At 42.5% G+C, this 24,122-nt stretch overlaps 1 protein-coding gene across 1 annotated transcript; it reads left to right on the forward strand.

Moving 5' to 3' along the window:
- The first annotated feature begins 19,141 nt into the window (after window positions 1-19,141).
- On the forward strand, window positions 19,142-21,239 carry LOC117475198 (POU domain, class 3, transcription factor 4-B-like). Its single transcript, XM_034121358.1, has one exon. The coding sequence runs from the start codon at window positions 19,151-19,153 to the stop codon at window positions 20,234-20,236; it is 1,086 nt and encodes a 361-aa protein (XP_033977249.1). The 5' UTR covers window positions 19,142-19,150; the 3' UTR covers window positions 20,237-21,239.
- Window positions 21,240-24,122: the final 2,883 nt, after the last annotated feature.

Here is a 24,122-nt window from a genome sequence, read left to right on the forward strand (position 1 = left end):
CTCGATCCGCACCAGTCGGGTTTCAAGGCAGGTCACTCCACAGAAACTGTGCTCCTCGCTGTCTCTGAGGAACTGCACACTGCTAAAGCAGCCTCCCTCTCCTCTGTCATCATCCTTTTGGACCTGTCTGCTGCATTCGACACGGTGAATCATCAGATCCTCCTTCGCACTCTCCAAGACCTTGGAGTTTCAGGCTCTGCACTTTCCCTCCTCGCCTCATACCTCAAAGACCGTACCTACAGGGTAATTTGGAGAGGGTCCGAGTCCGACCCTTGTCAATTAACTACAGGGGTCCCTCAGGGCTCTGTTCTTGGTCCACTCCTCTTCTCCTTGTACACAAACTCGCTCGGATCGGTCATTAGCCCGCATGGTTTTTCATACCACTGCTACGCTGACGACACCCAATTAATTCTGTCCTTTCCCCGCACAGAGACCCAGGTCGTCGCATGCATCTCTGCTTGTGACATCTCTCAGTGGATGTCTGCTCACCACCTCAAGCTCAACCTTGACAAGACTGAACTGCTTTTCCTTCCGGGAAAAGATTGTCCCACTCTTGACGTAACAATCAACATCGGCACCTCTATTGTTTCCCCGACTCAGACTGCAAGGAATCTGGGTGTGACCCTAGATAACAAACTGTCCTTCACTGCAAACATCGCTGCTACAACCCGCTTCTGCAGATACACTCTTTGCAACATCAGGAGGATACGTCCCCTCCTGACCCAGAAAGCGACGCAACTTCTGGTCCAGGCTCTCGTCATCTCACGCCTTGACTACTGCAACTCCCTCCTGGCTGGTCTACCTGCATGTGCCATCCGACCTCTGCAGCTCATCCAGAATGCAGCGGCTCGTCTGGTCTTCAACCTTCCAAAATGTTCCCACACCACACCGCTCCTCCGCTCCCTTCACTGGCTTCCGGTAACTGCTAGAATCCACTTCAAGACACTGGTACTTGCGTACCATGCTGCCAATGGATCTGGCCCTTCCTACATCCAGGACATGGTTAAACTGTACACCCCAGCACGTGCACTCCGCTCTGCATCAGCCAAACGGCTCGCTGCACCAGCACTGCGAGTGGGACCCAAGTTCCCATCAGCAAAAACACGTCGGTTTGCTATCCTGGCTCCAAAATGGTGGAATGAGCTCCCCATTGAAATCAGGACAGCAGAAAACCTACACATCTTCCGGCGCAGACTGAAAAGTCATCTCTTTCGACTCCACTTCGAGCGATAGAATTACTAACAAATAATTACTAACTAAGCACTTATATACTAACAAAGGACTGGCTTATCTAAAGCCAGTTGAGTAGCACTTGAAATGTTTTAGCTCTATGAAACCTGATGTACTTATATGATTCTGTTTTCTTCAAGTTTGTATCTTCTTGGTCGAATGCACTTATTGTAAGTCGCTTTGGATAAAAGCGTCAGCTAAATGCAATGTAATGGAATGGAATGGAATGATAAGAGGTTGGGTCGTCTGCTAGTGTTAGCATTAGCTGTTAGCTATGATAACGATGTGCTGTGATCCTCTCACCGAATTTCGATTGTGGACTCGTGTTCTAGCAATATAGTCAGACAGTGCACTTTCCTGTGTTTATGTGGATTGACTTAATAAGAGTTAATTGTTTTGGTTGAATACTTTCCATATCTAGCTTACCTTCAATGATTTCTCCAAATTTGCCTCCCCTAGCAACCTTTAGTTTCTGCCCTATAGGCAGATTGTGCTTTAAGTCGTATGAGATGCATTTTTATTTTTATTATCAATCCACTTTGAATGTGCCTAGTATTAAACAGAGCTGATAAGTGAATATATGAAAAGCTCCAGTGTTACGCAAGGCAGAGAGAGAGACGGAGAGAGAAAAACAGCCAATGAAGCAGCCAAAAGTAACCTGCTGTTATTGTAACAAGGGACCCTGATAACACAGTAATAACAGGCTAATCGTATTTGGGTTCAGAAACCACAACATGCTAATTCAATTAGCTTAATAAGCCCCTGTAGATAAAGGGCTTGTTTCGGCTGTCGTGATTGGCTCAGGGTCCCAGGGAGGTGGGTCCTCTGGGGCAGTACGTCTCAGCATCCGCCACCACCAGTAGAGGGGGAACTTCCGGTATGCTAGTTTACTGTTCACTGTGTGTGTGTGAGAGAGATGTGTGTATGCACTTTTTTCTGATGCTTTGAAACATGTTCTACCTTTGAGGAGTAGAATTTGAGGCTTGCATTTTCCTAATCCAACTCAAAGTGGAGGGTTTTCTTTTTTTCTGTAACACACAAGTTTCTCCAAAGATATGAATCCCCACTTTTATAAACTGTGAAACCTCTTTATCAACAAGTATCAACAACAAGGAAAGAAGTCGCTCGTCCCTTGGAACTTTCTTTATTGTTTGCCTAAACAAACAGGCAACACAATGCAGAACAAAACCATTCTCAGCCTATTGTCCTGGTGCTGTGTCTCAGTTCGCTCTGAGCGTCTGTCTCAGCGCGGGCTCTTTGTGTGGAGACGCATAGAAAGGCACGGCAGCATTGTTTCTGAGGAGGAGAATGGGACTGTTACAGTGGAGAGAATTGGCAGCTGAGCCCAGCGAGGAGATTCTCCACACAGTATTAGGGAGAGGGATCACGACGCTCCACCGCCGTGCTGGCCCCGCTCACCCCTCACGCAAAACACACACACACACCCCCCAAAAACTAGACACACAGCCTCCCTCCCCTTCTATGTGAAATCTGCATTCTCTCTTAACCCTTTGTTTCTTAGCAGACGAGCTAATCTGTTTACGGGTGTTTGTGAGGGCGCCTTTGTTTGCACATATGCGTGTGCACACATACATACACACACATTAATCTGCAGGCCACGAGCCAGCTGACACCAGCAGAATATAACACCAATCCCCACAGACTCTCTCCTACACACACAGTCTTTCTTTATTTTTCCTTCCTCCTATGTTCCCATGCAGATGTGTACGCGTGTGCATGCAACATGCGACAAAATGCATATTCTGCCCAGCTATAGAAAGTGGGGGGATGGTGCATCTGATCAGCAGTACGTAAAGCAGATAAGAGAGGAGGCAGTGTCAAATGAACGGAGGCAGTGTGGCAGAGAGAGGATGGTGTCTGGAGGCAGAGGACTGCTGTAAACAACACAGCTCGTATTTAAAGAAGGATTTGTTCAGATGCGGAGGGCACAGCTGGATCTGTACTGTACACATCAGAAAAAAGAAAACACACATACTCCCTCTCTGACTGGGCCCCGTTCCTCTCCTCACACCAGCTCGATCCCCTTCATCAAACGTCACAGCAATTTGAGAGATTAGACAGTGCGGATTAGACACCACAATGCTGCTTCTTTTTGAAGCGTTGCATGCCTTTGTGCTCCATTCTTTCCACTTCTTTCATTTCATAAGACGATATTATACCAAGTGGTGGTAAGACTCTCACATTCACAATAACGGCGCCATTCACTGACTATACGGGATATGTGTGAGTAATTATGTAAGAAGTAAACTCTTTTAGCTGGCTTGCTTATTCCACCTTGCACAGTTGCACAGTTGTTTATTGGTTGGCCTATCTAGATTTCCCTGCCTCTACTTCTGCACTGATTAATGAGACACACACACACACACACACACACACACACACACACACACACACACACACACACACACACACACACACACACACACACACACACACACACACAGACACACACACACACACACACACACACACACCGAAGGCACGTGCTCTCAACACCAGCTCCCCTCTCACCAACTTAGCAGCGCTATTAGTAATGATTGAACCCTATCCAGTGGATGTAATATATTAGCAGGGAGATTATTCTGACGTTAAAACATGTTCCCTGTGCTGACAGCATCATCAATCACCCTCACACTGCCTGTAGAAGACTCACACACTGGACATAATTGCTTCAGCATGGGGTTGGGGAGAGGGAGGGGAGGGAGGGGAGGGAGGGAGGGAGGGCGGGAGGGTGAGTAGAAGGAGAGTGTGCGAGATTTAATGTGCGTTTGTATTTGCATGTTGGTCTTACAGGCAAGTGCAGCACTGAGAATAAAAGGACACGGCACTGACTAAACTGGCATTTGATGATCCAGATTAGTCCAAAATGAGCTTTAATCTGAGTCATTGCTCAGTTTGAATGACTCCAACAATTATTTCCGATAACCTAATGGGACTAAATGTCTCTTTAACTGGCTGCCTCTTGAGGATGAGTCCCATACAGGTGGATAGAGCTTCTTTTCTTAGCTTGTTCATCAAATCTTAAAAGGTGGAAAACATATTCAGAGCATTTTCCTAAGTAAAAGAGGCAAAACCACTTCTAATAGTCCTGCATACAAAATGTTACTTAGGTAAAAGTATATAATTATAATCAGCAAAATGATCTCAAAGCAGCGTTTATTATTTTTGAGGCACTTGGGGGTAGTGCAACAAGCTCTACAGACAACATCGTCTTGGAGTTTCTTAAGGTGCCTGTAGCTGCTGCAAACACTGGTGAGAGTGAATCCAAACTGAAAAGTACGGGGCAGGAAAAGACAACGTGCTGAAAGACGCTTAAACGCTCCCTAGAAATAGGGGGCTATTTCTATAGAGCATTTGAACGTCTTTCAGCACGTTGTTGTGGATTTGTCTGGGTGATTACAGATGTATTCAGGCAGTGTGTGAATCTTCTTTGCATGTAAACATGTTCTAGTAATACCCAAAGAAGTATGAACCAGAAAATTAGCATGAATATGAAAATATTTACTATAACAGCTTTAAAGTCTTAAACAAAAAGCAAAAGTTCTTATTTTGCAGCAGAACTGCTCCTGCGAGTGTTCAATGATTACCTATTAGGATTACTATTACTGATGCATTGTAGTTGGTGGTAATCTGAACTCCTTATTACGCAGCTGGATTTTTGAATCTATTACATACAGTATAATTATACTTATTAGTTTTCCAAGGAACAAGGTAAGTAAGGGATACAATATTTGTCTCTAAAAGGTTGTTGAGAAGTCGGATTAAAGAAAAGTATTCAAATATAGGGAGTGTAGCTATTAATCATTTATTTTTGACTGCAGTTGTAATGACTGTTTCTATAGCAGCTGCAGCTTGTAGGTGACTTTCACACAGTGGACAGAACTTCTTCCCTTTTATCTGACTTCATCTGTTTTCCAGCATGTTCCCAACCCTGCTGTTTAGCTTTGCTCTTACCTGCCCGTGACATTACTTTCTCATCACGAACACAGTATTTGCATGCAGCTCACGGCTGAAAAAAAGAAGAAGAAAAAGAACACCACGGCTTGCAAAGCCCACCTCTGTATCTCTGTTATCTGATATAATCCATGCTATTCCATGCTGCTTCTTCTCCTTCTATAGCTGCAACCACCTCACCCTCTCTGTCTCTCTGTAATGTGATCCAGTGATTAGTATTCTGCTCAGGCGTTAGGATGGAAAGCAGAGTGGCTGCCGAGAGGTGTCCTGAATCACATCACTCATATTCCACTGTGGCTGCATGCGTGTGTGTGTGTATCTGTGTGTGTGTGTTTCAAAGAGTGAGAGTGAGAGAGTGAACCAAATCAATCTTTTATCACCGACCGGCCACTAAGTGTTGCGTGTGTAAGCGTCACTCTGCGTTGTTTAAACACACATTTACCATCTAACTGAGCTGCTGCACTGCCATTTGTCAGTTTTCCCTCCCTACTTGGTGTGTATGTGTGTGTGTTGAGTTTGTGTGTTCGCACACATGCCAAGGTCAACCGCACCTCATCTCTCCTAGCTGGTAAACGCAGACAGTCCTTTCACATGCTGAATGCACCGCAGATGAAATCCACCCTTTATCATTTGTTTGGCACACAACGTATGGGAAGTTATGTTTGTTTGTTTCATCTGATATAAACCATAAGAGTCACATTTCTGTTTGCACTACGCACTAATTAGTCATCTGGACCAGCTGAATATACATAACTAAACATAAATAATCTGCTGTTGTATTCAGTAAGGTTACAGTTTAATAGTTGTGTTTTATAATCAGTGTTAATATGCTATAAAATACCGAAATTAGAAATAAAATGTTCTATAGCTGTGTGAAATACAAATGGGCTGGAGTTGGAAGAGTTCCTGACAGGCCAACAAGGGCATAGATTAAACGTTCAGTCCAACTTCTCTGCCTCTGTACGTAGTTCTTTTTTAAATTCAGGGGAAACTAAGAGGGTGGAGAATTTGCTGTTGTAGGCCACAGCACGTAAACTGTTCCAGGGCCGCACCCAGATGTGAGATTCAGTTTTTGGCCATGGAAATCTCTACTGGGAAATTACTTTTTAGTTTTACATTTTTTTATAAGTTTATACCTGAATCTAATGTTGTGGCATCTGTTTAACGTAATAAAGAATTATTACGCCATATAAATATATGATTTCCAACAAAACAGTATGCTACGGAAATGAAGCTCAACAGAGCTAAACATCAAGCCAAGCTGAAGAAGCTGGACTTTGTGATCTGTCAATTATTAAGCATCAAACAAATAGACAACTAAATAGACACTAAAGCAAGAGACATACTATGTTCATGTACAGCTATCGCTAAAGTGACATAGCCGCAACTAGTCTTAGCAAAAGCTATAACAACAATTAATTATTGTTTTTTTTCCTATCTTTTAAAGAAAGATATCCATTTTGATGAACGTACATCCTGTAGTTAGTTTTTCGGCATTACTAAAGGAGGCAGTAGCTAAATACCAGCATGATGCTAAATTAAAACTGATTTCATGTCTTGCTAAAGCTAGCTTAGCAAAGAAGCAGTAGCCTAGCTGCCATGTGAGTTTTGAATTGAAGTAGAATTATTCAATTCTGTTTGATCTAGATATGTTTAAATTATATATTTAAATCTATTGGATATATATTATTTGAATATATTGATTATGTATTAATATTGAATGAAGAAGGACAGACACCTTCATAACAAACAAAAATGTATATCCTATGACCTGAAGATACAAACTAGTAAGAGACTGAATGAACACATTTGTCCATCTGTCACATGGTTGGCAGTTCACCTTCAAACTTTAACCAATTTTCTCAATGATCTGCATCTGTAGTATGCTTTTCTCTGCTTTTCACTGGCAAAAGAAATACTGCGACATTTAGACATAATTAACAAGAAAACTCCAATTTGCTTTGAAATTCTCCAAGACTACAATATCTACGACCATTATGCCCCTTTGGAAAATGCGTTAGCAGTATTGATGCTTTGTTTCAGTAACACTACATCCCCTCCCATTTTTTTACATCACAAATGTCTGTTATCTTATTATGTTTTCTTACAGTAAATGGACTGTAGCAGATTTCAGTTAACATTTCCTGACAGCCTGTAGCATAATGACACTGCGCTGCCAAACTCTGCCTTGTGTGAACAAAAAAAGACATTTCATTACAGTATACATTTCCAGAAACGCCACCACACTGTGAGGAGATTACCATCACAAATATCACAACTTGTGTACGAGGCATGCTTTACAAAAAGGTAAAGGGATGTTGTGTTCAGGTACACAGAGGGATAAAAAGAAAATGTGTGTGTTTGTGTGTCTGTGTGATTTGGGGTGTGTGGCCTGGGGTGAGGGAGTGGGTGTGTGTGCATGCATTAAAATAGGGGATTTTCTTGTCAGAGTAGCAGGGTTGGGGATTAGTTTAGGATCTGACTGAGACAGAGGAGAGGAGGGCTTGCCACATAAAGAGATGACTGGGCAAATATGGGCACATACATCAATATCAGCAGCGAGCACATTATAGCGCGGCGCAGCAGGGCGAAACACATACTGTAGACAGCCGTGGAGATTTTATTTGTTTATGCATGACTGGAGAGAAGGAAATTAATATCAGTGAATTGAATCCGCTCCTATGGAAGATCTTTATGCCTCCCCAAACCTCAGACGCGCACGCCAAAATAGATGCAAGTGACACACACACATACACACAAGCGCACACACACCCCGGCTGAAAGACAGGCACTAAAATAACCTCTGTTCCAGCTGGTGGACTGCTGAGGCTCCTGCTGGGCTGTTTTAATGGGGAAAATTAGCCAAGCAGAAAGGTGGATCCTGTTTGTTATGCTCCACTGTCCCCCTTCCACACAGTCGGCCAAGGAGGCATCCTCTGTTGTCCTCCCTCTCTCTCCCTCTCTCTCTCTCTGAGCTCTCTTGACATTGTGTATCTCCACCAGCTGCTGCTGCCTTCACACATCCCTCTCCTCCTGCCTCCATACTCTGCCAGGCACAGATACATTCAGGATGTATATCTCACACACACACACACACACAGACACACCCACACACACACACACACACACACACACACACACACACACACACACACACACACACACACACACACACACACACACACACACACACACACACACACACACACACACACACCAGCCACAGAGTAATCAAATATGTGGAGTCCATATCAACTTGCTTTAATCTTTTAATATTCCACCAGTGTTACCGCGTCATTTTTCTTCAACCTGCTCCTGCAAGTGAGCTCACCGGCAACTCTATACATGCTAAAACAAAAGTGGAAAAGGGGGAGGAAGGGGTGGAAAAGGCGCAAACAAATGAGGGGTTTGCGTGATAGGGGAAGTCGGAATGAGAGAGTGAGAGGTGAGAGAGTGAGGGATGAGAGGAGGATATGCAGAGGGGTGAAAAGCTTCTTTGTTCTGGATGCCCTTGAGACAGCTGACAACGCCACAATAAGACCTTCTTTCACAGGGAAATGGAGAGAGAGTCAGAGGAAGAAAGAGAGAGGAGAAAGGAAGCAGGATTTACTACTTTTGGCATACTGAACTGGTAGTGGTAGTAGTAGTAGTAGTAGTAGTAGTAGTAGTAGTAGTAGTAGTAGTAGTAGTAGTAGTAGTAGTAGTAGTAGTAGTAGTAGTAATAGTAGTAGTAGTAGTAGTAGTGGAGGTAGTAGCAGTGTCACTTTTATCTATGAGTGTGTGTATATTTTACAGAGGTTTTGCTGGCTTCTTATATAAGCCAAGTTAGAATGAGCTGAAAATAACAGTAGCTTGGGGCTTAATGCTGTAGTTTAACCATCAATGCCATCAGTTCTGATACAGTTCTGATACTGTTCAGATCTGTACTGTGACCGGATAAATCAAAAGCAGTCAGACGTTGTATTTCATAACGAACCTTGAGAGCTCTACAACCATTCTGTTATTGGTTTACAGCTTAATTTGTTCTGTGTGTAAAAGATGATAGCTAAGTGATAGAGTAGTGCTCTTAAAGGGAGAATTCACTCAAAAATCAAAAATACATACTTTTCCTATCCAGATTGTTTTGGTGTCAGTAGGTGGCTGAGGTATTTTCTGTAGAAATGTCCACCTTTTTTTCAAATATAAGCGAAAGAAATGGCATTCCAGTTGTGGTAGTGTAGGAATTATTGTCCTTCCACCTGTCTACGAACATTATGATTGTGCAGAAGGAAGTGTGCATCTACCCAGAGAGTACACCTGTAGTTTGGTTGAAAGAAAACAGTTCCTATACATGAAACTGTTCAAAACAAGGTTTGTGGATTATCTTGAGAAACCAGGTCATGATTTATAGAAAGATACATTCCTGTGGAGGTTTCCAAAAGGTCTGTTTGGATCTCCAAGCACTACAAGCTGAGTGCAGTTTAGTTCCATTATATAGAGAGAAGCCAGTATCTCCAATTGACTGCATCTTAAACCAAAACAGTCTATATTAATACATTAAAATGTGGGGTCCAATGTCCCTTTGACTGTCCCTATATGACTAAAACGGTCAGACATCCATCCCAGTTTAGTTTACACACCAACATTCCAGTTCAACTTTGCCCTGTGCTATACTTTTTTAGTTTTGTGCTTAAACAATAGTGTTTATTTGCAATGGAATCATGTTGGCCCCGCTCACTTGCAATTTTACCTTTAAGCAGTGGTTTTGAGAATCTGGCTAAATTGTTAGCATGTTAATCTGACCCCTTGTTTTTTGCCGTGCAATGAAGCAATGCAACCGCTTCTTAAATCTCATGACGGACAAAACTACAAAAGTAAACCCCAAACTGTAATAAATTAGAATTTCACTTTAAACACTTCTTACGCAAACACATCTGAGTTTTGTGTATTTTCTCTACACTTAACCCCACCAGCAGAAAGACAGAGGGAGTTTAGGGAGATTACAATTACATTTTCTTTCCTGCAGAAAAACCCCTTCCCTGTGAGAAGCTCCACCATAACTGGGATGTTTCTAGTTTTTACTGCAATTCTGTCCCGCTTCCCACTTGTGCCTTGCCTTTGTCACATCCTGTATCACAAACACACACAAACGGGCTTTAGAAATCTGAGAGTGTGTTAGACCTCTCTTCCTCCTCTCCCAGAGTTCCTGGCCCCAGGGGGTGGAGGGTCTCTTCACCCGTCTCACACGTCCAACCCAAACACACACACACTGGCAGCAGACCACATCAGAGGGGGTCCATTCCTCCCCAGGTCCACCGGTCTCTGGATAAACATATTATTCTGGATTAAATGTTTCCCATATTTGTTATTCTTCCCTTCGAGACTCCAGGTGGAATTGGTACGAAACTAAAAATCATATGTACATTCCTTTGAATGAAAGAGCCGGCCGACGGGGAACACTCCGAAATGGGAACGAGAATTCCCTTTCGGAGCGAGTACTTGTAACAACATTTGTGCGGATTCTGCGATTGCCCCAGATCCTACGTTACACGTCTTAACAAAGGCTGCGCTGTGTTGTGGAGAAGTGGTCGTTTCCCCCTGAAAACCCCACTGCACCACTACCCAGAATCCTCCATGAAACCAGGACATGTGTGTGTGTGTGTGTGTGTGTGTGTGTGTGTGTGTGTGTGTGTGTGTGTGTGTGTGTGTGTGTGGTGTGTGTGTGTGTGTGTGTGTGTGTGTGTGTGTGTGTGTGTGTGTGTGTGTGTGTGTGTGTGTGTGTGTTTGCCGGAAGTCCACCGCTGGCTTTGCTTCACATCCAATTGGTTGGAGAGGCTCTGATCCTCCCAGGGATGCTGCAGTGTGAGAGTGTGTTGTACTCTCATGGTGCATCAGTTTGAAGACAGATAGAAGGTGACAAGGTGAGGCCTGAATGGAGGACTTCAGAGGTGGCCATGGTGGAGTCCTGCTCAATTATGCAATTATGTCCAAATTACTGCCAGAGATTCCTGCCGTATCAGGGCCGGGGTGATAGCCTTGAGCGAGCCAATCGCTGAGGTGTTGATGTGCGGTGAGAGATCACATACTGCCCACCTATAACCCCGGTGGCCATGGTAATAATATCTGAGCCATAATGGTGGATGGATGGATGGATGGATGGATGGATGGATGAATAGATAGATGGATGGATGGATTGAGTAGAAGCAGAGAGGGGGTTTCTGGCCCAACCTCACCTACTTTCCAAGGTGCATGGAGGAGGGAAAAAGTCTCAAGAGGTCAAAACCCCAGAAACACTTATTATGCAGTGCAATACCTGTGGTTATGTAGAACGTGACTTGTGGTATATATAATGATACTTGTAGCTAACAGAATTTGCAGCATATAAAACAACACTTATTTCACATATTCAACACAATAATTGGGATATATAGAATGAAAATAGTAATATATGAGTGAAACACGTCTGCTATATAGAACAGCAATTGGAGTGTATAGTTGAAGTATATAAAAGAACACAACTTGTGGAATATAGAACAGCATTTGCAGTATACAGAACAATACTTGTGGTATAAAACATGATACTTGTGACCGAATGATACTTGTAGTATATAGAACAGCATTTGCAGTATACAGAACAATATTTGTGGTATAAAACATGATACTTGTGGTAGTATATATAAAGGAATTGTAGTATATAGAACAGCACTTGTTGTATAAAGAAGGAAACTTGTAGTATATAGCACTTGCAGTATAAAGAACAGCACTTTTAGTTTATAGAACAGTTCTTGTAGTATATAGAACACAACTCTGTTGTATAGAAAGATATATGGCACTTTTAGTATACAAAACACTTGCAGCATGTTGAACAGCACTTGTATATAGAGAACAACTTAATTGACGAACCATTGTGTTTCGGCAGGTATGAAGATGACAAAAATTGAAAGAGGTTTTAATAAAAAAGATGAATAGATGGAGCCGCATGTAGCATATTAAAATATCTTATTTCAGCCACCAGTAAAAAATAAACCAAGTCCTCCATTTGTCAAGGAGAGAACTTTCATTTACATACAGATATTTGCAGTGAACACATGATCCTGTCAGAAATATACCAGGAAATCATGTAGGATCTGATGCTCCTGAATACATCAGACGTTAGCTCCCTGCATACTAATGCCACCGTGGGCAACAACAGAGGCACACAATAGGCTGAAACACCGCATCAGCACGTTTGTTTCTTCCTATCGTGTTTATTTTTGTAAACTGCACAGCCCCAACTTTGTGCAGCGGTGGGACGTGTGTTGTGGACAGAGGGTTCTCACTGCAGTGTGTTTGATCTCCCTCTCTCTGTCTCTCTCTGGACCCTAGAGACATTCCTCATGCATAATCTCTGTGTGTATTTCTGATCTGCCTCTATCTGCTGCTGGTGGAGGTTAATGCAAAGAGCTGCACGCACAGAAACACACACATAAATTAGAGGCAAGCAAAACACAACAATGTTATTACCCGCAAATAGCTGAGAATAAAGCAAACAGAGGCAGAAAGGAGTTTTGTAATCTTTATTGAAGTGATATAATAACCAGTACGGGGATTTAGGATTCTCATGTATGTTATTGAGCACAATACCCCGCTTAAACAACTCAATTGTGGTATTTTAAACACAGTTGCACCGCGCTCTGCCTAATAAACAACATCTACTCCTGTAATTCATCATCCTTTGCCATACATTAAGCTGGGAAACAGGGATGTGATTGGAGGGAGGCGAGAAACGGCAAGGTTCAGTATTCTGGGGAGGACTTCAACTGTAGAGCAAAGGGGGCAAAGGGGTCACGAAGTGTGTGTGTGCAGTGGTGTGTGTGTGTGTGTGTGTGTGTGTGTGTGTGTGTGTGTGTGTGTGTGTGTGTGTGTGTGTGTGTGTGTGTGGGTGTGTGTGTGTGTGTGTGTGTGTGTGTGTGTGAGTGAAACGGCAGCATCACCAGTCCTCCAGGGCTCAGCAGGCTAATTAATAATGAATCCCAGTGAGTCTGTGTTTGAAATGCAGATGTGCAACTGCCGGCTCCGCTTGATCCTTCAGGGGGACCTGTGTGTGTGTGTGTGTGTGTGTGTGTGTGTGTGTGTGTGTGTGTGTGTGTGTGTGTGTGTGTGTGTGTGTGTTTGTGTGTGTGTGTGTGTGTGTGTGTGTGTGTGTGTGTGTGTGTGTGTGTGTGTGTGTGTGTGTGTGTGTGTGTGTGTGTGTGTGTGTGAGAACTTTTAGATTTCCCATATAAAATGTTATGCGTTACAATGAGCTGAGTAAAATTACTCTTTCTTTCAATGGGGTCTGGTGGCTTTGAGGAGAGCCAAAAATGGCTGTTTCTGTGTACATTTAACTCAACAAATTAAGGGATCACTTCAACCAAATGAGAGCTGGTGATTGTTGGAGCAGTCGAATAATCAACCAAGATATTTTTAATGAGTCTTATTTTGTTTCTGTCAAGGTTGAATGAAGCCTGTTATGATCCGTGAGGTTAAATCACAATTTCTTTCAATGGAGTCTGGTGTCTTTAAAAAACTCTATTTTTTAGCACAGAAACTCAAATATATTTTCTTCCTGATTATTTTCTCGTTGGTGCCAGCAGAGACCTCAACCCCAAGCTCTTGTCTGCTCTCAGTGCAGAAGAGGAGAAGAAGAAGGAGGACGTGGAAGAGGAGCTGGAGTGGGGCTGAAGAGCATACATTACATTTCTATAGACTCTTCTTCACTGATCTCTCTATATAGGATACTGTGTGTGTGTGTGTGTGTGTGTGTGTGTGTGTGTGTGTGTGTGTGTGTGTGTGTGTGTGTGTGTGTGTGTGTGTGTGTGTGTGTGTGTGTGTGTGTGTGTGTGTGTGTGTGTGTGTGTGTGTGTTTGAGCAGTTTGAAGTTTAACAGATGGTAATGTTATGTAGATTTCAACCAACCTTGGCTCCCTCGCTGACCCAGGGACAATACACTAGCCTCTTCCGCAAACAGCACCTGTAACACACACACACACACACACACACACACACACACACACACACACACACACACACACACACACACACACACACACACACACACACACACACACACACACACACACACACACACACACACACACACACACACACACACACACACACACACACACAGCAGTGAATAATCTCTCTGACAAACATTCTCTTTGTTTGAGGGAAGGCAACATGGACAAACAGTTTCAATTTTGTTCAGGTGTTTGAAATTCTTGCAGATAATAAAAAATAATATTGCACTGCTTTTGTGCCAGTGAGTGTTTGTTCTCCATGTGTAAAAATGAAGGGGGGGGGGTGCATTTTCAGTAGCTTGAAGTCTCTCTGACCTCAGGCCTGTTGTGACTGAATTCATTTTCTAATTAACTACAAACCAAAAAATAATTTTACGCTGGATTTTGCATCATATTTGGAATACTAATATCCAGACCTAAGACATTTAATTGAAGCTTCACGTTGCACTTCATGTCTCTCAGTCGTTCCAGGAAATTAGATTATTTTAATGTTTAGGGAACTTTGACAGTCAACTTTTAAAATTGTCAAAGTGTATCTCGTTATGATGGTAAAAAAAATGGAAATGCAGCTCAACATAATTCCATATATTTATATTAATTTTCTTCGGATAAAGGATATATGTCTGGATCAGCTGTGCCAACATGGAGTTTGTTAAAGTCACCAATGTATTGTATAATTTTTTTCCATTAATCCTAAACAAAGATTTATCATAATGTGGTGTCGTATTTTGAAAGACGCTATTTAAAGATAATTTATGGCATACAAATTGGCCATTTGTTTTAATCTAATCTTCATTAAAAGTCAGATATTCTATTTTACAATCGTGTTCAGGCTTATTTAATCATGTTTTTCTCCAAATAAAAACATTACACCTGGTTGACGATCTGCAAAGGAAAAGCTTTATTAATCCCGGATTAAGTGTTTATCATTCGTGGTGATAATGAGTGAATAAAATAAGATTGCTTATCGTTTGTACAATTAGAAATAGAAACTGGCTATAAAACAACAATTTGATACAAATCTCCAAATCTCACGTTTTGCATGCTGTGATTATATAATCGAAAATACGTCCATGTTTCAATATGACGTTTTTCTAGGAGCAATTTCAATCAGAATTGGTAGTTTAAAACACATTTCTGTTGGGCAAACACATCGGAACAGGCAGCACACTTATTCATTTTTCCATGTAGAATATGGTTTTATAAGAATCCGACGGCATCACAGACATTTTGAAAAGCATAAACCCTCATTTTGAATGATTACACACACATAACCCCTTTCACCAGTGCACAGCAAAAACACACACACCAGGCCACATGCATTATGAATGTACATTTACACTAGTGTGCTCTCATGGGATGAGCTTTAGATTCATATACATTCACTCATCGGTGTGTCCAATGTATTTCCTCCTCCTGCTGGACACACACACACACACACACACACACACACACACACACACACACACACACACACCACACACACACACACACACACACACACACACACACACACACACACACACACACACACATAGAGGTGAGGTTTAGATGACTGACAGGTGGATGTGTCGGCACTTTTCTATCAGAAACAGACGTGTTTTATGTTTCAAATTTATGATGAAAACAAGCGTCCTGTCAGCGACATGACGTGAGATTAGTCTCGGGTTTGCTTGTGAAGGGCTGTCCCGTTTAAACACGGTGTCACTGTCCTTTATTAGCGACGTCACGGGTTAATGGGAATATCGATTTTCCTGTCTGGGAGCCTGTGAAGTGTTTGTCGCACCAGGACAACTGAGTTAAAGATCTGAGGTGACACCAAATGCTTTGGATTCAATCATATCAAGTCTCTAGCTAAAAACATACATTTGAAAATAAAGTGTTTCTTCTTCTATTTTGTATAGAAGTTCAACACAGTAATGAGTGCACGTATTTCCCCTACATAAGGGCAGATGCATGTTTCAGTTGTTAAATCCCTAACTAGAGTCAATTTATGGCACGCAGGCAGGAGCAGAGATTTAGGCTTCATGGGGAAAGTTTGCAAAGGTCATGACACCAAGTGACAGGTCCCGCCCTGAGGCCCAAGGCTGTCTCAATAGCAGACTAAAGCTGATTTATCTGTAGACTGCAGCATGCTGCTTTAAACTGAGGAGGGGAGAGAATAGACTAAGGAAACAATGTGTAAAGAAGAAGAAAAACACATTTTAAAAAATCGAAAAAAACATTGTAGTGCTTTTAAAGGCACAATATACCACAAGAATGAACTCCATGTACATTTTTGAAAGACAAACTAGGCCAACAAATACAGAGAAACGTATGGGTTTAGTAGAGCGAGATAGGAGATATCATAAGAGTCTATTAAAATGACAAACGTTAAAAAAGTCAAACACACCAAATCCAGGAATATGATTCGTCCTCAGTCTGCTCTATAGTAACCTGGTGATCTTGCATCGTGAGTTAGCCCATCTAAAATCAATTCTTCCCAAATGTAACAAACACAAATATTCATGTTTTTTAAATGCCCATGACAATGCTTTACAAACCTGCTGAAAGTCATTACACTGAATGCATCGTTTTCTTTGTATTCATCTTTTTATAAATGTAATAATAGTTTTGCCTTTTTCGACCAAATCTCTAAATTAGGTAAATGTAAGCTTTGAATCATGTGCCCATATATGAATAGTGATTCAAGAGAAAGGCATCAATCGACTATTCTTAAGTTATTTTTCCGTGTCGTTTGCATCATAAAGATGCCCATAATGGAGGTTTAAACCTAACACATATTTTATTTACTCCACTGCAGATAATCTAAGTCAGAGGATAATCAGCTAAAGATTTACTCGAAGCCGCCAAATAAACCCAAACAAGCAGCTAAATAAACACGAGAAACAACCACAAACTGGCATTTTATAAGGACAAAATTAAAGAAATTATGAGTCATTAGCTTGTGTTATTTAGCAGTAATGTGCACCTCGGTTAGAGAGAGGCTGCAGTGTAAGTGTAGCAGGGCTGGCCCGGGTTATCTGTGAATGGGCTCTTTATTGGAGACGCGGAGCGGGGATTTGCCTTTTATTCGCCTCGCTATGGAAACGCGCTCGACGGCAGAAAAATGTTGATGTGAATAAAAGGAATCAGCACAAGGAGCGTTTCCAGAGAAGCATCTGTTACACTTAGAAACGTAGACTATCGAGAGCAATACAACCCCCTCTCCAAGTCCCTCTCCTGCCTGCTTTATGCCCCCCAAAAACGCACACTTTATTTTTGTAAAAAGACAAAACATTTTTTAGCAAATCTGCGTGTAAGCAAATTCTAAAACCAGAAATTGTGCACGTTACTAAAAATGAGTTTGTAGTATTTAAAAAAACAAACAGAGAATGTATCCTTTAAAATGAATTCGCGTTGATGTGTAATTTACATACAAATGCAGGAATTGTATGGAAATACCACTATTAATGTGCTAAAAATCTACTATCTTTTGGCATATAATTCATCCCATAACGACTCCAATAAGCAATTTGTTTCAGCAAACTAGGCCACTCGAACAACCGTGCCATTCCCATAAAAAATTCACTTTTAATGAAGTTTCAAAGCGTAATCTACATGAAGAATTTACGCGCAGCGCCACATTGGAATTAAAATAAGAACAACAGCAAACAAAACAGCCTACATGTGTTGAATTATTTCCTACCTACAGGCCTACAGGCTACAACAACACGAGGCTAGAGGCTCCTGTCACCACCCTTCCCTCACTGTCTGTCATTCCTCCGGGTTACCGAGGCCCAGGCCCCCCTCCAGCGGCCCCGGCCACCCTCCACAGGCAGCCCGCGGTCAGCTCACCTGCTCCGGCCTCCTCTCTCAGTCTCTGTCCCCACTGGCATGCTCCCCGGCTCAGCGCTCTTTAATGACTTTCTGGTGGCTGCAGCCTTCTTTTATTTCTCCTAAATGTATGAAAATGTATGCAAATTTAAATCAAGCTTAACCTGGGAGCTCGAGCAATATATTTAATGGAATTTTCAAACCAATAAGGAGAGTGGAAAGCATGTCCTCTAATGGCAAATATAATTACGCAGCTAAGTTAGTTCTCAGATGTGCAGATAGATATTTTATAGCTGTGAAAGGACCTGATGAGATTCTTAAAAGACTATAAGTGATGAAGTGAGTGAGGACACATTTATCTATATAAGAAAATGCTGATTTTATTAACTTTTAGGTTGTAAAAATGCGTAGTAGCCTATGTAGTAGCACGTAATTGTGAGTTGGACCTGTCAGAGTATAGTACTTTTTGATATCTTATGGAAATCTTATTTTAAATACTAAATCGAATTAAAAGCCCAGGACATGCATGATTTTAGTCTGGCCAAAATTAGTATGGAACATACATGTCCTGTGCGTAAAATCTCGAGAGGTTCATTCTGTAAACACCTCAGGATGTATTTTATAAAAGTTAATAATTAGCAGTTATAACTGCTCTTGGTTTGATTGTAACCTACACAATTAAGTGTTGGCACGTCTAACAAATGCCATTGCGTTTTAATCTCCTCCTTCGCACGCGCTCAAGGGTGACAGGAGCAGCAATAAACTCGTGCGTAAATCAGTTGGAAAACTTTAATTAATAAACAGGAACTGCGCTCCACGCGCACATCATTCCACAGTCAGACCCACTGGACCAGCATCCCGACTCACTTCCGGTTCGAACGCCCTGTAACCCTTTCCTCCCCGCAGCTCTGCGCTAACAGAGGCGGAGGTTCGGGTATCTGCGCTGTCATTGGTGGAGACGCGTCGTCACTGCGCCTCGGTCGCCCTGTGAGTGGCGGGGCGGACTGTCAGTCAATGCCATGCTGCTGCCGAGACTCCAGAGAGAGGGAGATGTCAGAGGCTGAGCTGCTCCCTTCCTTCAGTAGCACTAGTGGGGTTCAGCAGCCAGCATGGCCACAGCTGCCTCCAGCCCCTACACCCTGCTCAGCTCCAGCCCCATGATCCACCCGGACAGCCAGGCCATGCAGCCTGCAAGCCCGTACAGAGGGCACCAAAAGCTCCTCCAGAGTGACTACCTGCAGAGCCTCCAGAGCAACGGGCACCCCCTCGCGCACCAGTGGGCGAGCAGCCTGTCGGAGGGCAGCCCATGGTCGGCCTCCATGGAGCAGCAGGACGTGAAGCCGGGCCGGGAAGACCTGCAGCTCGGCATCATCCATCACCGCTCCCCGCACGTTGCGCATCACTCCCCGCATCACAACAACCATGGCAACCACCCGGGAGCGTGGGGGACTCAGGTGTCCCACAACTCCTCCATCACCAGCGCTCAGCAGATCAACATCTACTCCCAGGCGGGCTTCACTGTCAACGGCATGCTGGACCACGGTGGCCTCACGCCTCCACCCAACCAGCAGGGCCAGGGCATGCACCCGGGCCTCAGGGACACGCTCAGCCCGGAGCACAGCGACCTCGGTGGGCACCACTGCCACGACCACTCCGACGAGGAGACGCCGACGTCGGACGAGCTGGAGCTCTTTGCCAAGCTGTTCAAGCAGCGGAGGATCAAGCTGGGCTTCACGCAGGCGGACGTGGGGCTGGCCCTTGGCACGCTCTACGGGAACGTGTTTTCCCAAACCACCATCTGCAGGTTCGAGGCGCTGCAGCTGAGCTTTAAAAACATGTGCAAACTCAAGCCGCTGCTGAACAAGTGGCTGGAGGAGGCGGACTCGACCACGGGCAGCGCGAGCAGTATAGACAAGATAGCAGCTCAGGGGAGGAAGAGGAAGAAGAGGACCTCCATCGAGGTGAGCGTGAAGGGGATTCTGGAGACGCACTTCCTCAAGTGTCCCAAACCCGCCGCGCCGGAGATCACGTCGCTCGCGGACTCGCTGCAGCTGGAGAAGGAGGTGGTGCGCGTGTGGTTCTGCAACCGGAGGCAGAAAGAGAAGCGCATGACGCCGCCGGGAGAGCTGCAGCACGAGGGACCTTATTCTCACGGCGGGAGCGCGGGAGACGCCTCGTCGTGCCACGATCTCTGACCGAAGCACCGGGAGGAATCCCCCCCCGGTACAGACTCTCCGGAGCGCGAGGGCACCTCCAAGCCCTCGCGCCCCGTCCCGGTACAGACTCCAGCACTGAAACACAATAACAATAACAGAGATACCTGTTCAGCCTTCATTTTATAACCGTCACAGGGGGCATTATTTTATCAAAACGTCACATTTCAGATCACCTTTTGGAGCCCGCCAAATTATTTTCTACATCACGGATATAAATACAAAATGTGCCTATAATAACCTGCCAGCGCCTTTGGTTTGTGTCACCACATCTTATCAGCTCGGTAATAATGATACGATGGGACTTTTTATTTTTTCGGGCTTCTTATTTGTGTTGTTTGATCTGCGGAGTGAAGCAAATAATCTTTTCTTAATTGATTTCTTGCAGCACCAGAGGCCGTTTTTTTTTACTGTCCACCTCATGCTTCCCTCGGGCTTATACACTGCTTTATTTCTCATATTTACACTCATTATTTTGTAACATACTCGTAGCAGATCTGTAATTATTTTTTGCATATGCAAATATAGGCCCTCATTTCAGTTGTAGAGCTACCAACATAATAGCACTTGGAGGTTTTGTTTTATTAAATTCCTCCCTAATGGCCTGTAGCTTATGAAGCCACACACACAGCTACAGCTATTTATAATTTCATGCATTTGATTTCAATCATCTTCGACCATATAAACTGTGTGGACTCTGAACCAGAGCCGAGAATAGAAAGAGGGGTTGACGACGCTATACACCTGCCTATAATTTTATTGTACGTCAGTATCAAAATTTTATAATCTTAAATACTCCTGTTATTGGTTTATTTCTTAAGTATTTTTTCGAATATTGTACAGTTTTATATATTACCCTTTTGAAGTCATTAATTTAAACAAAAATGCTCTTAGTTATTCATGCACTTAATTAGCAATGTAAAAAAAACACACACTATTTTCAGTAAGATTTGAACTGTTCCGGCGGTTTTATTCCAAATTTCGATGACAGCTCAAGTAATTATTTATTTTCAGTATAAAGCTTGTATTATGTTTTGAAATAAACTATGTATGTTGTAATAAACAATTTCTTGCTACAACTGTTCACTGTCTAAAACAGAGTGCAACTTTTGATGAGTAACTATTGAAGATTTAGAAGTAGACGTAAAATGATACAAAATTATTATTACGATACTTTTATTCCAATATTATTATCTTATTTCTATTTTGATCTTCATCTTTATTTTAATGATTGTTTTGATCGTTTTTATAATAATATATGTTAATTATTTGGATTTCTATTGTAATATTACATTTTAATGATGGTTTTGATATTCATTTCTATTATAATATAATATTTTAAATATTGTTTTGATCTTCATTTTTATTATAATATTATAATTATTATTCAAATATTGGGCAGCAATATTTAAACAAAAACTATATATATTTCTCGATTCAAAATCCCAATTAAATTTTTACAAAATGTAAAAGTGTGTTCATGTTAGATTGTGACCTATTATAATGACACGAAAGGCATTATTATGCTCCATTTATGCATGCAATATACTTAAGCAGAGTAACCTTCACTCAGCTTCAAGGTCATGTCAAAGGGCAACTTTTCTCCGAGTTCCTGGTGTCAATAACAGCTGTAAAATATCCAGAGGTTCAACAGGTAGCTGGCTGCAGGTCTGCAGGCTCGACGCATCAAACTGAGCCGCTCTCCAGCACTTCCACTGAAATGTTATTGTCCGGGCCCTCTGCCCTCCTCAATCAGACATGCGTGATTTATCGCCTTGGCCGCCGGGCCTGACAGCAAAACACAATGACACACACACACACACACACACACACACACACACACACACACACACACACACACACACACACACACACACACACACTCAGACACACACACACACACACACACACACACACACACACACACACACACACACACACACACACACACACACACACACACAATCAGACAATCAGAAGCAGATGAATCTCATTTCAAAGACTACAGCTGCGTATAATTGGGCATGCAAGGGCAAAATAGAACTATATTCCCCAAAAATAATCATAATGCCTTAAAAATAATTTAGGGATGGTTTGGAAATAAGTATAGCTAGATGCAGCTCTGCTTAAATGATTCAAAAATAGAGCTGGAGAGGGGAGAGTGAAGGAGGGGAGAGCGGAGAGGTGGAAGGGCGCTAGGCCTTGCCTTGAAATGGAGAGCCTGACTGGAATACTAATGCATCTGAATTTATGCATCTCCTCAGTCTGCAGCCCCGAGAGGGGGGTGGGGGAGACACAGAGAAGGAGAGGGGAGAAAGGAGAAAGGAGGGAGGGAAAAGGGTGTGAGGGTGGAGGTGAAAGGGGACGGTTGTGTAGAAGAAGAGAAAAGTAAAACCATGGTTGATTGATTCTATCCATCTATTTTAGTTCAAAATAATCCCTGATTTCTGTATAAAAAAAAGGGGGGGGGGGAGAAAAAGAAATTCCCCTGGATGGAAGGAGGAGCGAGCAGCCGAGCAAACAAACAGAGAGCCAAGGTCCAGCACTGCAGTCTCCTTCAGCCTCCACCTCCTCAGTGTGGATGCTTCAAAACCCTCTAACAGCACTTTCCAAATCTGTAACTGACATTAATAAGTTACTCGTGAAAAATGATTGACTTGCAAAGGACAGCGAGAGAGATACAGCAGGTGCAAGATGAAAGCATATTTCAGAGGTACTAAATGAAGAAGTTGTGGTAATTATTTCTCAAAAAGAAAGCTTGAGGCTGGTCTTTGCTTGATCATCACAAAAAGAGAAACAGAAGTATTGACGTGTGTAGATTTGAGGGCACACCGTTTTCATCAAAAACACTCCTTTCCATTTGAATTTATTCTGTTTCCTGTTTCAAAGACTCTGGTTGGACGTCAAGAAGTTATCTTCTAAATAAACTGTTTTTATCTATTTTCCCCCCCAAGCTTTTAAAAGAACGTCTCTGAAGGTCAACACATTGGATACACCACATTAAAGAGGAGTAACTTTAAAGCAGGGTGGTGCAAATTTACTGAGAAAAAAAAGTTTGTGAGGAGATGAAGTGTTTGCAGTAAAACTGGAAGTCAAAGAGAGGACGCTGAAGCACATTTATCTTGAATTTGGAAGAGGGGAAGCAGAAGGCTGCAGTGGTACAGGGAACACACAGAAACCCACATGAGAGGATTCCTGCATGGGAATAATGAACATCGGCTGCTGCTCCGTCTCATGGTTGTATGTTTTTGGACTTTACCCTTTATTTTGAGTTTATAAAACTAAAAACTGTGCTTTATTTTCAACCAAGTCTTACTATCACCATTATATGATACACAATAACTTGTGTTTAAAGGCAGTGGTTCCCAATCTTTCAGTGTGAAGGTCTCAGGCTCGAAAATGACATTCCCAGAACAAATGACTATATCTTCACTTCTAAAAGGGGTAAATTAATAATATTTGTTCTCAAAGCAATGATAAACCTGTGAGTTGGATGTAGAAGAGTCAGAATTAATATAGATTTTTTTATTTTAAATTAAATTCAGATTGAACATAGTAAAAAAATGTAAATGATTGTGTCCGTCCAAAAAACATATTACTTATAGTGAAAACTACCCTTGAATGATGGGATGGTAGACTAAAAGCTTTAGGAATCCAAACTATAACATATAATAAGTACCCTGTATCAAGATTGATGCAAAACAAGTGAAATTCGACCTTTTTAGAGAGATTTAGCAAAATAAAACCACTTCTGGGGTCATTTGGGTGGATTTGACCTATCTCTGGCCCTCTTGGTCGATTTTGATGATTGACACCTCTTTTTAACCGCTAGAGCCAATGGAATCGAGGGGAAGTTCCACACACACAC

The sequence above is a fragment of the Trematomus bernacchii genome, unplaced genomic scaffold, assembly GCF_902827165.1.
Source record: "Trematomus bernacchii unplaced genomic scaffold, fTreBer1.1, whole genome shotgun sequence".
Lineage (NCBI taxonomy): Eukaryota > Metazoa > Chordata > Actinopteri > Perciformes > Nototheniidae > Trematomus > Trematomus bernacchii.

Excerpts from the sequence above, each read along its gene's own strand:
- LOC117475198 (XM_034121358.1), top strand. The coding sequence starts at position 19,151 with ATGGCCACAGCTGCCTCCAGCCCCTACACCCTGCTCAGCTCCAGCCCC.